The sequence below is a fragment of the Ostrea edulis genome, chromosome 2, assembly GCF_947568905.1.
Source record: "Ostrea edulis chromosome 2, xbOstEdul1.1, whole genome shotgun sequence".
NCBI lineage: Eukaryota > Metazoa > Mollusca > Bivalvia > Ostreida > Ostreidae > Ostrea > Ostrea edulis.
Genome location: NC_079165.1, coordinates 103,901,066 through 103,913,543, shown reverse-complemented (window position 1 = coordinate 103,913,543; position 12,478 = coordinate 103,901,066). Strand labels below are relative to the sequence as shown.

At 38.1% G+C, this 12,478-nt stretch overlaps 1 protein-coding gene across 1 annotated transcript in view; it reads right to left on the bottom strand.

Moving 5' to 3' along the window:
* Positions 1-3,789: 3,789 nt before the first annotated feature.
* LOC125682423 (protein dachsous-like) overlaps positions 3,790-12,478 on the bottom strand; it is a 31,095-nt gene continuing 22,406 nt past the window's right edge. Inside the window, exons 9-19 of the mRNA XM_048922994.2 lie at positions 12,209-12,343; positions 11,703-11,912; positions 10,937-11,306; positions 10,417-10,823; positions 9,053-9,480; positions 8,599-8,884; positions 8,241-8,431; positions 7,986-8,081; positions 7,727-7,868; positions 7,404-7,575; positions 3,790-7,298 (exon numbers count right to left, since the gene is read on the bottom strand). Of these exons, the coding sequence (XP_048778951.2) occupies positions 4,808-7,298; positions 7,404-7,575; positions 7,727-7,868; positions 7,986-8,081; positions 8,241-8,431; positions 8,599-8,884; positions 9,053-9,480; positions 10,417-10,823; positions 10,937-11,306; positions 11,703-11,912; positions 12,209-12,343 (4,928 nt within the window). The 3' untranslated portion in view covers positions 3,790-4,807. The remainder of the gene's footprint in view (positions 7,299-7,403; positions 7,576-7,726; positions 7,869-7,985; positions 8,082-8,240; positions 8,432-8,598; positions 8,885-9,052; positions 9,481-10,416; positions 10,824-10,936; positions 11,307-11,702; positions 11,913-12,208; positions 12,344-12,478) is intronic.

The window sequence follows — 12,478 nt, the reverse complement described above, 5'->3', positions numbered from 1 at the left end:
GAGTAATTCAGTAATGCATGTTCTTTTATTTTATTTGTTAAGCATTTCTTTATCAAAGTCGTCCTGTGTTGTGGTTTGTAAATGTATATTTTATACATGATAAACATGAATATTTTATTCATCGACTCCACTCCATGACTCCACAACTCCACTCCACTCCATAAATTACCCCAAGTTTTGAGTGTGGTGTTTTAGTCTAGATGGCGCTATCGATGCTGTTTTAGTCTAGATGGCGCTATCGTTGCTATTTTGGGTGTGGTTAGTCTGGGCGCTATCGGTGCTACATGTCTTTAGGTGAAAGGTGAATATAACAAGAGGTACTGTGAGCAATGATCACTAAAAATACCCCCGTTTATCCCAATCTCCGAAAGGGTGTTGTTAATAAGTATAAATTACCTCTTTCCTGGGTGTAAAAAAGAAAGGGCATAACAAAACCTTGGATAGTCTATTCTCTAGGAGTGCGCATGGCCTTTGACATTTTGACCCCAAAATCGATAGGGACTATCTTCGTCCCATGGGTAGTCCATGTGTATGATATGGTGACTGTAGGTGGAAAGGATAACGCTTTAGAGTCCAGAAACCATTGAGTCTACGGACGGACAGATGGACAACTTGATTCCAGTATACCCCCGGGGGTATAATGAACAGTGATCAGTCTCATAACTCCTATAAGGAATACAAAATAGAAAGTATGGCAAACACGGACCCCTGGATATATCAGAGGTGGGATCAGGTGCCTAGGTGGAGTAAGCATCCCATGTCGATCGGTCATACCCGCCGTGAGCCCTTTATCTTGAACAGGTAAACGGAGTTATCCGTAGTCAAAATCAGTCTGCCAAAAACGTCCTAACAATCGGTATGAAACACGTTAGACAGCAGTTGACGCAATGATAGGTTGTATTGGTAAACTAGATTGTTACCATAGAATTTGCGAAATTTTTACTCTAAACGAGACTGTTAAAACCCCTGTACCATCAACTTGTTCGTCAGTAGCCTGTCTCGATTTAAAAACTGACCATATGCAGAACAAGCACTTGCGTATCGAATCAACCGAGAAATATAAATGCTATATGCAGGTGATAATGGAATATTGCTACATAAATATGGGAAGTTGACGATGGAGAAACTGAAATCATACCGTTTGTCATAAAGTTGAGTTGTTAATTTGCCGTTAATATTTATTTTCAATAAAATATCTACGTACGAGGCAGATGTGGAGGACTCTGTAGAGTCCACGGGGATTATCGAATCGACATATGAATGAAAATTATTCATAATAGATAAAACGTCGTCGATATATGTAAATGTAGAGCTGAAGGCCACAGCAAGATATTTTTTCTTTTCATGTAGAAGTTTTTGAATAAACTCTGCTTCATAAGAATATAAAAACAGGTCAGCTAACAATAGAGCACATTCCATGCCCATGGGAATTCCAACATACTGTTGGAAGACCTGATCTCTAAAGAACACGAAGATATTGTCAATGAGGAACCCCAGCATGTTTTTTATTTCAACTTCAGAGTACTTGTGCGTGGAATCAGAGTGGTGTTTAACAAAGTAATTTTTTGAATGACTGATCACTAGATATTAATATTTCCTTTTCCCATTTTTGTTGAACCAAGTGTCTATGATGTCAAAAAGTCTAGTGTTGTGTTTAGTCTGGATTTGCGCTATCTGTGTATGGCAAGCCGTTTTACTCGCTTAGACACAGTTATTTTAAAAGATATATAATCATATACATGTAATAGGAATTAGCCCAGTCTTAAGTTCGTTCACGATATTTTTGTAAAACACTTACCCCCCCCCCCCCCTTATGGTGAAACTCCAAATTCATAAGGTCAAACATCTTGGTACGAAAAGAAAGGTCTTGTAACCAGGAATACACGTGAATTATGAAAGCCCCTTGACCATCCATTCAAAAGTTATGGCCAAGGTTAATTTTTTTTGCGAACAGACAGACGAACAGATCACAAATGCCCCCTAATCTCCGATTACGGGGTTATAAAAATCAGTCCCTAACCCCAACTAGATCCGCCAATGTCATTCCATATGCATGTATAATGAACATAGACCAAATGTCGATAGGACGCCGAGGATAAAATTCTACTGTTTGACTTCAGGTTCAGGGAAGAGATTGGTAGAATATTATCATGAAACCTGTTATATAATTAGAATAATTCATTAATTCTTCAGGTTTTAATATGAAATGTAGAGTACATGTATATATTTATATATTTGGTGTGTTTTTAAAATCGTTTTTAGCAGTTTCCCTAAACATGATGAGAATGTGCACAATTTCATTTGTTCAAACATCATGATGCATTCAAATGGCGAACTGAGAGTTGGTCACGATAGTCAGGCCCTAGAATTTTCTTCTGTTTTTAAAACATGCTTAATATATCAACAGTATGCATGTGTCATGTATTTATTTGCAGCTTCGGATTTTTAAAATCAATTGCATATACATTAATACTAACAAATTATACATCGATACGATTTTATTTGTTATGTACATTGTACTAAACCTTGTTGTGTATTCAATTTGATTGAAAATCCGTTATTTCAAAATCCGTTATTTCAATATAAACGAGTATACCAAAGGTGTTAAGAATAGATCACTTCTAATTTAGATAGAAGATTAAAAAAACAAAACAAAAAATCCCGGGGTTCTAGAATTCATTCAAGGACTCCAACTCGTTTATAGCAGAAATTAACTGAATTTAACGTTTAGAGGCAAGAGATCTTGGTTTATCTCTCTTGGAACATAGTTATAGCTGTGTTGTAGGGGAGGTAAAAGTTTAATGTCCATTCCTTTGTAGACGCTAATCAAGCCAGAGACAGCGTTTCGGCGTGTACCATCTGCTGACCGACTTGGTTTCTTCTTACTTGGTTTGGATGCTGCTGCATCCGATAGATTTCACCCGTTAGTGATGCTAATCAATTAGTTTTGACCGTATATAGTTGTTCAATGGGACAAGTCTATTTCGTTGTTTTAGGTCGTTAATAGATTGTAACAGAAATAATCTGTCTAGTTTACTATACCAAGTTTGCTGTCGCAATGACCAAAGCCTAGAAATCAAGCAAGCATGAATCATCCACTCACAGACATGATTTATGTGGAAATTAGAATGCCTAGAAATCAAGCAAGCATGAATCATCCACTCACAGACATGATTTATGTGGAAATTAGAACGCCTAGAAATCAAGCAAGCATGAATCATCCACTCACAGACATGATTTATGTGGAAATTAGAACGTTTCCCGGTTAGGCATCTTTGCTAGCCAAGGGGGATGCTCCACGAAAAGAGAAACACCGTGGAGCACCATGCACCCTTAGCTAGCGAAGATGCCTATTTGGCAAACCCAAGTTTTCAGACTACTCTTAGTGACGTGTTATTACATGTATTTGCTGGAGAATTTGCAACAATTCCATTGAGGTAAAGGCATATTAGATTAAAGTACCAATATTTTCATATAATCAATATTACAATATTTTACTTTAAAAATTGGTTAAAAACCAGTGAATTCAAACATAAAGCAATATGAAATCCTTCCCACTTTTGGGGAGGGGGGGGGGCGCAAACTGCGCTCCCTCGAAAATGTTTCCTTCTTATTACTGCTTCAAAATTGCCAATCAGCTGAGTAGTACACAGAGTACAATGTAATTTATCTGAGCACTGCAGTGAAATATCTTTTGTTCAAGATACAAAATACCAGTACTTTTACAATATACTATGTTTTCCATCAAAATTCACACCGAATCCTTATACATTAAAGACTGACAAATGATAATTTTAATTTTTATTTGGTATAAATAAATTTGATCACCTATCATATACATGTAACTATAAATGAGACAATGACCTACTGACCCCTGATGAACAATGCTTAACAGTGTTTTAAACAAACTTTTGATTGCTTATTTTACATTTGTAGAAAAATATGCATATTCATGATGGCACAATTTAAAAAAGTCTACATTCTACGCTATTTAACTCTTTAAAATGTGGAATATACACAAATGGTCCATCTACATACATTTGTAAGTACTAAAATGATAAGATCTTTTGGACAAAATATGAGCATTTTTAATTACTTTAATTATATGAATTAAATGCAAATTGTTCACAAATGCAGCATGATATTGGCACTAAACACAAGTACATAAAATTCAGCATCAACAGTTGGTAAAAGTTTTACAAAATACAGTGTTGAAAAAAAGGTCATGTCAGTTTTGCACAAAAATAAATGGATTTTTAAAGTCTCTAGGACTAAGTATATGGTCCCCCTTATATTGCATAATATTAAAAGATCATAATATCAGACATATCAATGATATAAACGAACCTCCGACAAGCCTTACACTAAACGAACCTCCGTCAAGCCTTACACTAAACGAACCTCCATTAAGCATTACACTAACAAATTAAGTGTGGTTTTGATCAGTTGAAGGACATGAAATATTCCAATCTGCTTACGAATATCATGAACATCAATATGGAAAATGAGTAGAAAAATAGACTGAACAGTACAAATGATGAACAGAACAAACGATAATCGAACAGTTGGAAATGTATTGACTTGAGTAGTAAATAAGAATTGTTTAAAATCATAATTAAAACATTTATGCATCTTTGTGTCATAATTAAAACAAATCACATTCTTAAATTAATAAAAATGGTTTTTCAGTAAAAAGTACAAGTACACAAATCATACAAAAATTAAAAATAAATGACAAAGCACATATCATCAACAGCAGAGTGCATATGTTTCTGTAATATCACATAAGAATTCCTATTTCACATTGTTATATCCTGAGCTCTTGTTCTGACTCGGACGATAAGGCCATTCTCTGCATGTGTCCATTTGCTCGTTGTCTATTTGGCGTATTGTGACCCGAACCATACGGAGATATGGAAGGGCTCCGTGTGGCCAGAGGGGTAAGGGAGGGGGTGTAAGAGGGGGTGATTGCAGGGGAGGTAAAGCTAGATTCGTAACTGATGGGGGAGCGAGGTAAGCTAGGAAGTGAGGACACATTCATTGTGCTGTTCGTGCGTGATGAGTGCTTGCTTCCCTGACTAGGTTGCATAGCCTTCGGAGGAGCATTAGTTATTATAGGAGGAGGGTCCATTTTCACTTGGGGATTTAAATTCATAGTTGTTTTTCTTTGTGGAACAGTTTTCACAGGTTGCTTTTTTGGCGTTTGCCGATCGTCCTTTAATCGGGCGATTTCTGTGAACACATGAGCTAGGGGTTGATATTGCGGTCCCCAGTCCAATAAATAGTCCCAGTTATAGGACCCACTATATTCCTCTTCACTGTTTATGACGCTAGACAGTGCACCTACATGCTGTTGTACATTTACAGGTTCGTGGAACCCTAAATCATTATTGCTGTCAGATATCACAATCTCTGCACTAGAGTCATTGTTATATTCCACGTCCTCCCCACCCCCTTCCTCGGTAAATTGATGCATGCTCTCAACAGACTGCATAATATTTTGAGTTTTTATCTGTGTGTGAACAGGTTCTATTCCTAGCCGAGCTAGGTAGTCTTTGGAATTCTGAACAGAAGGTTCAGACATATTATCGTCATCCTGAATGCCTGAGTCTGGCATATTTTTACTTCGGAATCCACCAGAGTTATTCAGAATTGAGGAATGTGAATTGATCATCATGATTTCTTCATCTTCATCAGCCTCGACAGACCCCCGTCCACTGGACTGCGAGTGGTGCGACCGTTCAGAAATATCTGGTGTTATTGGGTGGTTCCTGTACTTCTCATCATAAGCTGGGGGCGACCCATCATCATTGGCCACAGGGAAATCAAATTGATTTGGATACTCCGTTTCATAAACTACAGTGGGAGCTTTCCTCTTTCTGAACCTTATCACAATGATCACTATTATCACAACTAAAATTATGGCCACCACCACAAAGACTACCACAATTGCAATTATGGTTGTATTATCCGATTCTTCTTTGACTTCAGCCTGAGGAAGCGCACATCCAGCACATTTTGTATCCACGGAAACCTCAATGATGGCCGTCGATACCTTCAGGTCTTCAGCACCATTAGTGGCTGTAATGATCAGTGTCACAAAGTTCTTATCGAGAGCCCGTTTTTGTCGCACTGACAGATCACGTTTGTTCCTGATATCGGAATGGAAATCGTGGGACACATACACTTCACCAGATGTAATATTGACGTCGAAATAATCAACAGGACTTTTTATGATGTAGAAGACCATGCCAGCCAGTCCTCCATCTTGGTCTGTTGCACTGACTCTTCCAATAATATGTCCTTTTTTAGCATTGCCCGGGACCTGAAATGCATATTTTCCTGGAGAAAATACTGGTGCAAATTCATCAACGTCATTGATGGTCACAATAACAGGTATAGTATCTTCCATTCCATCAGGATCTGTCACTGCGATGTCAAACTTGTATTGGTTTTCTCCAGGATTGGAGAGGTATGGCAGGTTTTCATAGTCAATATTCACCTTTGTATACACCCATCCAGTTGCCGAATCAATCCGGAACACTTCAGTGTTTCTAATTTGGTACGACAGAGTTCCATATTTTCCACCGTCTCTGTCGTTAGCATGAGCCTGGAATACTTGGATACCACTGGGCCCCTCGTCAACACTCGCGTAATAGAACGGCACTGGGAACACAGGAGAAAATTCGTTGACATCAGTCACATTAATGATTATGGTTGCAAATGCAGAGAATTTTATCTGTGTGCTGTTACATCCCATACAATCTGTAGCTCTCACAATCAGTTTATGTTGCTGCGTGTTCTCGTAATCCAATGTTGCATTTGGTGTTATGGATACTACTCCAGTTTTTCCATGCACTATGAATAGACCTTGGTCATTTCCTGATGTAATGGTATATTGAATTTCAGCATTAACTCCATCGTCAGAATCTGTAGCATGCACTTGAAGAAAAGACTTAGAGTGTGCCATGTTCTCTGGTAATTCCTTGAAATACTCCAATGGATTGAACACTGGGCTCTGGTCATTCACATCTAGAACCTCCACCGTCACTGTAATGGTGTTCTTTTTAAATGGACTGCCATTGTCCAAGGCCTCAATAATGAGAGAATAAGTTGGCACCGACTCTCGATCAAGGTTCTCATTCAGGAAAACCAGTCCTGACTGGCGATCGATTCCGAAGGTATTTTGCTGGTTCCCTGCCACAATGTTGTAGTGGACCTCTTGTTTCATGTCCCTGTCTGCTGCTGTCACACTCCAGAGACTCTCGCCTTTCTTGATGTCCTCAGCAAACGAAAATCTACAATTCCAAAGCATTGTGTTATCACATCTTCCTCTAGACAGTATCTGATTCCAAAAGCTATCAAATTACTCTTCTTTTACAGTAAAAAAACAGTAAACATACTTGGTTTGTTGTTGGGGAAACTCTGGGGCATACTTGTTGACCGGAATGACCTGTAGATTGATGGCTACCACAGCTGAGAGCCTTGGATTACCACCATCTTGTGCAGTCACCACAAGCGTCAAAATCTGCTGGTCCTGGCGAAGCTCAACTGTCTTATTGGTATAAATTTCACCTACAAATTTCCAATTCCACATGCATTTGTTTAATATATCATTTCCCATCCACACTCCTAAAAATTTTTAAACCTAATTTTCACACACAATAATGTTCGTTAAAGCAAAGTTTACTAAATCTTGGTAAAAATTGAATGTTTTGTATCCTACCTGTATGAGGGTCTATATAAAATCCTCCTGTGGGGTTAACAATAAGATTGTAAGTGATGATAGAATTGACCCCACTGTCAGCATCTGTAGCGTTGACTGCCAAAATCTTCACCCCTGGGCCAGTGAACTCTTGTACATTAGCCTGTAACATAAACAAAACAAAAGTGAATTCTTTGGTAAATCAACTGACATTTCTCTCCACTTTCTGTTTCATTAAGATGTTTAGTTGGTCAGTGCTTTCTGAGTATGATGTCATTACCTGGTAACTTTGTTGGGAGAAAACTGGGTGGTTGTCATTTTCATCTTCAACATTAACTTCCAAGATGGTCTGATCTGCATATTTTGTATCATTCACCTGTGGAATAAAATGTGCGAACAGTTGTTTCAAAATAACCTTAAAATAACACATTTAATTTGTACACTATGAAACAAATACGAGCACTTTTTGACATAATTTAAAATCTTTTATATGAAATTAAGTCATCTGACACGATCCACTGGATCCAAAACTTACACTAATGCGAACTGCATAGTGTGTCCAGACTTCATGATCCAGTGGTTTGGCTAGTGTGATTCGTCCGCTGAATCTGTCGATAGCAAATGTGTTTCCTGGGTTACCAGTAAGTGTAAAGTCATACAGCAGAGTAGGGTTTCTGTCTCTGTCATTGGCTGTTATCAATCTCACCAATGAACCAACATCTGCAGCTAAAATTTATAACAAATTGTGTGTGATTCCTGTGTCAGCACATTAATTTTTCAGAGATGTTAGTTCACTCAAAATTACTCGTTAATTAAAAGTAGAACTTTGAGCATACATAAGAGCAAAAGAAGTCATTGCATAAAATAAATGTTTGTATGTGAAATTCCTTTACCTTCACTTAAATTGACTGGTTGAGGATCTGGGAACTTTGGCCACTGGTCATTAATGTCCACTACATCAATATTCAGTGTACAGGTACTGCTTAAGGAGGGTCTGCCTTGGTCCACTGCCTCGATAGTGAGACTGTAGCTGTTCTGAATTTCGTAGTCCAGTGGAAGGGTAGTGACAACAATGCCGCTGTGAGGAGGGTGAATTTGGAAGGTTGAACCTTCATTTCCTCCAATTATGTTATAGGTAATGTCAGCATTGGTACCCGAGTCTGCATCTGTTGCAAGCACCTGTTAATGATATACAATGTACAACATATCAATGCATGAAATATAAAGGATGTGCAGTTGTATTGAAGAATGAATCAAACAAGAACAGTAAGTCAGAATATCAAGCTATAAATCTTCATTATCTACACACTATAAAGAAGTTTGGTGCCTAGAAACCATGTGACCTACCTGTGTTACATATACATGATCTCCCTCTTCTCCTTCCCAGGTGGATGAGTAGTACACATTCTGGGCAAACTTGGGGAGATTATCGTTGATGTCTTCCAACTGAATCACCAATTGGGTGTAAGTAAATAGGCTACCACTAGATGCAACCACCATCACATGTACCTCCCGGGCCACCTCAAAGTCCAGTAAGGCTCCATTGTTTATCCTGACCACTCCTGTGGAGGTATCCAGGGAAAATATTTGCTGGTCATGGCTGTTGACCATGGAATAGTTGATGGGACCAACACCTGATCCAACATATGAAGCTCTAACAGTTGTTACGAGATCTCCCTTGTTAGGGTGTTCTTTTATTGTGGTATGGTAGGACGTCTGGTCAAACCTTAGACTGATGCTGCCTGAACCACTACCTACAGTGACTTCCACTATACCTACAACATCAGAATACGCACATAAGAACTCAACCGATATAATCTATCATGCAGACCTCAAATCATGACAACAATTTAGAATCTATGTCTCTTATCAAATTAAATGATGTGTATGTTTTATACTTTTGCTGAATGACACTCTGGCATATGATGTTTTATTCTCCCACAAAATATTATATCCTCCATGATAAATACCCTTGGAGGGATACGATTTTTCTTAGGTTCATATACACTGAACATTCATGCAATTAACCATTTTATATCACTTTGAATCCACCTCTAAAATAAGAAGGAAAAAATCATATCTCACCTCTGCAGAACCTGCAGAGGTGGGATATGATTTTTAGGAAATACAATGTTTAAACCAAATCAGATTTAATCTTTCATATAAAATTTCACTTCTGAGGTATGGTAATAAATGTTTTCTTCCTGTTGGTACACCAAAATGTAATCTTACAATCAAATCATAGTTTAACTATTGAAAAAAGGGCATATTTGATCCTCTATTCAATGTAAAGATCACCAGATCTAATAAACCTCAATGGTTAACACAAGTTTCCTGTCATTTTCCTGATCAAGTCCTTCAGTACTGTACCAAAATTCAAGCAACCCAAATCCTAGGATTATGTGGGAAGAATGCATTCAATTCTTTCATATTTAATACTAGAACCATTTGTCATGTAATTGTGTGAAATGGAAACTTGTAAAACATGTCACCAAGATTTATTGCATTGAACGTTTAAAACGGATACAATTTACAGCGTAAAATAGGTCCTATACAAAATACCTAACAAATTTATCTTTTCAAAATATGCCCTTCTTGTCAAATAGAAATAGCTACCAGTAATCCCTCTAAATCTTTCTTATCATTAATCAATATCCTATATTCCCATGATTAGCTTGTCCCTTATCTCCCGAGAACTTGTGGTGACTTACCTGTAGAACTAAGAGCAGGTGCTCCCTGGTCGGTAGCCACAACCTGAATCATGTAGACTCCCCCTGTGGTGAGAGCCTGCCTAGTGTATAGCTCTCCCCTCACTTGATCAACACGGAACATGTTATAAGTGGCTAGGTCAGTGCCTGAATTACTTAAGGAATACCGAACCTCCCCATTTATGCCGGAGTCTTTGTCATCTGCTTGAACTTTAATGACAAATGCATTGGCAGCGGTGTTCACAGACATATTTTTGCGGTATGCCATCTCCTTGAAGACTGGCGCATTGTCATTAACATCACTGAGGTTGATGCGAACTTGAACAGTTTTGTTCTTGATGTCCTTTTGACCTCCATCCTTAGCAACCACAAAGAAAACGTAAGAGGCCTTCTTCTCATAATCAAACAACCTGCAAAAAAAATCCTCCACTGTGTTATTAAAATGACATATTTCAAGTATTGTATTAATTCACCTTTTTGAGGTCTTTGTTGTTCTAATCTATATGTAAAAATAAAATCCTACCCATTTGTGGTAATGTTTCCAGACTGACTATCCACCTGGAACAACCCGTCTGTGTCGTTGCCAAGGGAGTATGTGATGTGTGCGTTTTCTCCCTCGTCAATGTCACTGGCCGAAACCTGAAGGACAAACGAGCCCACAGCAACATTTTCCTTAATGGTGTGAGCATATTCTAGAGCAGAGAATTGTGGGAAGTTGTCATTTTTGTCCAGTACTTTGACGCGGACCTGACACATTGTTGTTCTCTGTGGGATGCCATGGTCACTGGCTCTGATGGTCAGGTTGTAAGACGAGACAGTTTCTCTGTCCAGTCTTTTACAGGACAGTTCTCCCGTGTCTGGGTTAATGGTGAAAGCATTGCCTACATTACCACCTAGACAAGAAATTATAAATTAAGAGTTACTTCCCTTTGTAAACATTGTACATATGTGATTTAGTACGTGCAAATTTGCTGAGTATTTCATTTTCATATCTTCGAAATCAGCTACAAGTAACACAAATACACAACAGTGGACTAAGATGATAAATTTAGTGCAATTTTCAGATGTGCTTAGATAACCTGCATCACCCTGCAGGGTAAACAAACAGATTTGTGACGACAGTTATCTAGATCCTATGATAAACATTAATCTTAGTATATTAAATCAATATCATTTGATAAGTATTTCAGGGGATAAGATTTTTTTAATCTTCCCACCTGTACACCTTATATACATACGGATAAATGAAATCAATATATCAGTCTGAAACCTTATTGGGTTATATGTACCGATTATGGCATAGGACAGCTTGGCATTGTCCGCTGCGTCCTGGTCTTTGGCCACCAACTGATGAATGGCCAGCTGCTCTGTATTTTCGGGGATGGTCAAGCTCACTTCACTCTTGACAAATATTGGGACATTGTCGTTGACATCAGTGACGCTTACAACAATAGTGGCAGTGCTGTACTTTTCTGGGTATCCAAAATCATGCACGTATGCTGCAAATCAATTTCTCGTTGAATAATACATGTAGACCACATTTAGACAGAGGTGTATTATCAACAAGAAAGAAGTTTAAAAATTACTAGAATGGCATGATATAAACACTTTTATTTCATACATTGCTTGGTAAAAGATTACAGTGAAAGAAATAAACTGACTCCAACCAAGACAGAAAGGCAAGATGTTGAGGATTTCCGATTGTAAGCTTCTAACATATAAAAGTGACTTGATGTCATAGGCAGGATGAGGTTTAATTATATATCAGTATTGTGATTGTTTTCACTACACGTACCTGTCAGAATATAGGTAGCTTGCTCCTCTCGGTCCAAAATGGCAGATGTGCTCAGTTGGCCTGAGCTGGAGTCCAACTGGAACTTGTCGTCTGCAACTCCCGGCGGAAGGTAAAAGGCCAGTCTGCCATTTTCTCCTGTTCATAGAAACAAACTTACTTTTCACAAAGCCCAAACAATGTTCTATATAAAAAAGGTACAACAATGAAAACTCCAAACTCCAAAGAGTTAATCAACATTTTCTCTGTTACACAGTTGTGACTTTCAGAAAA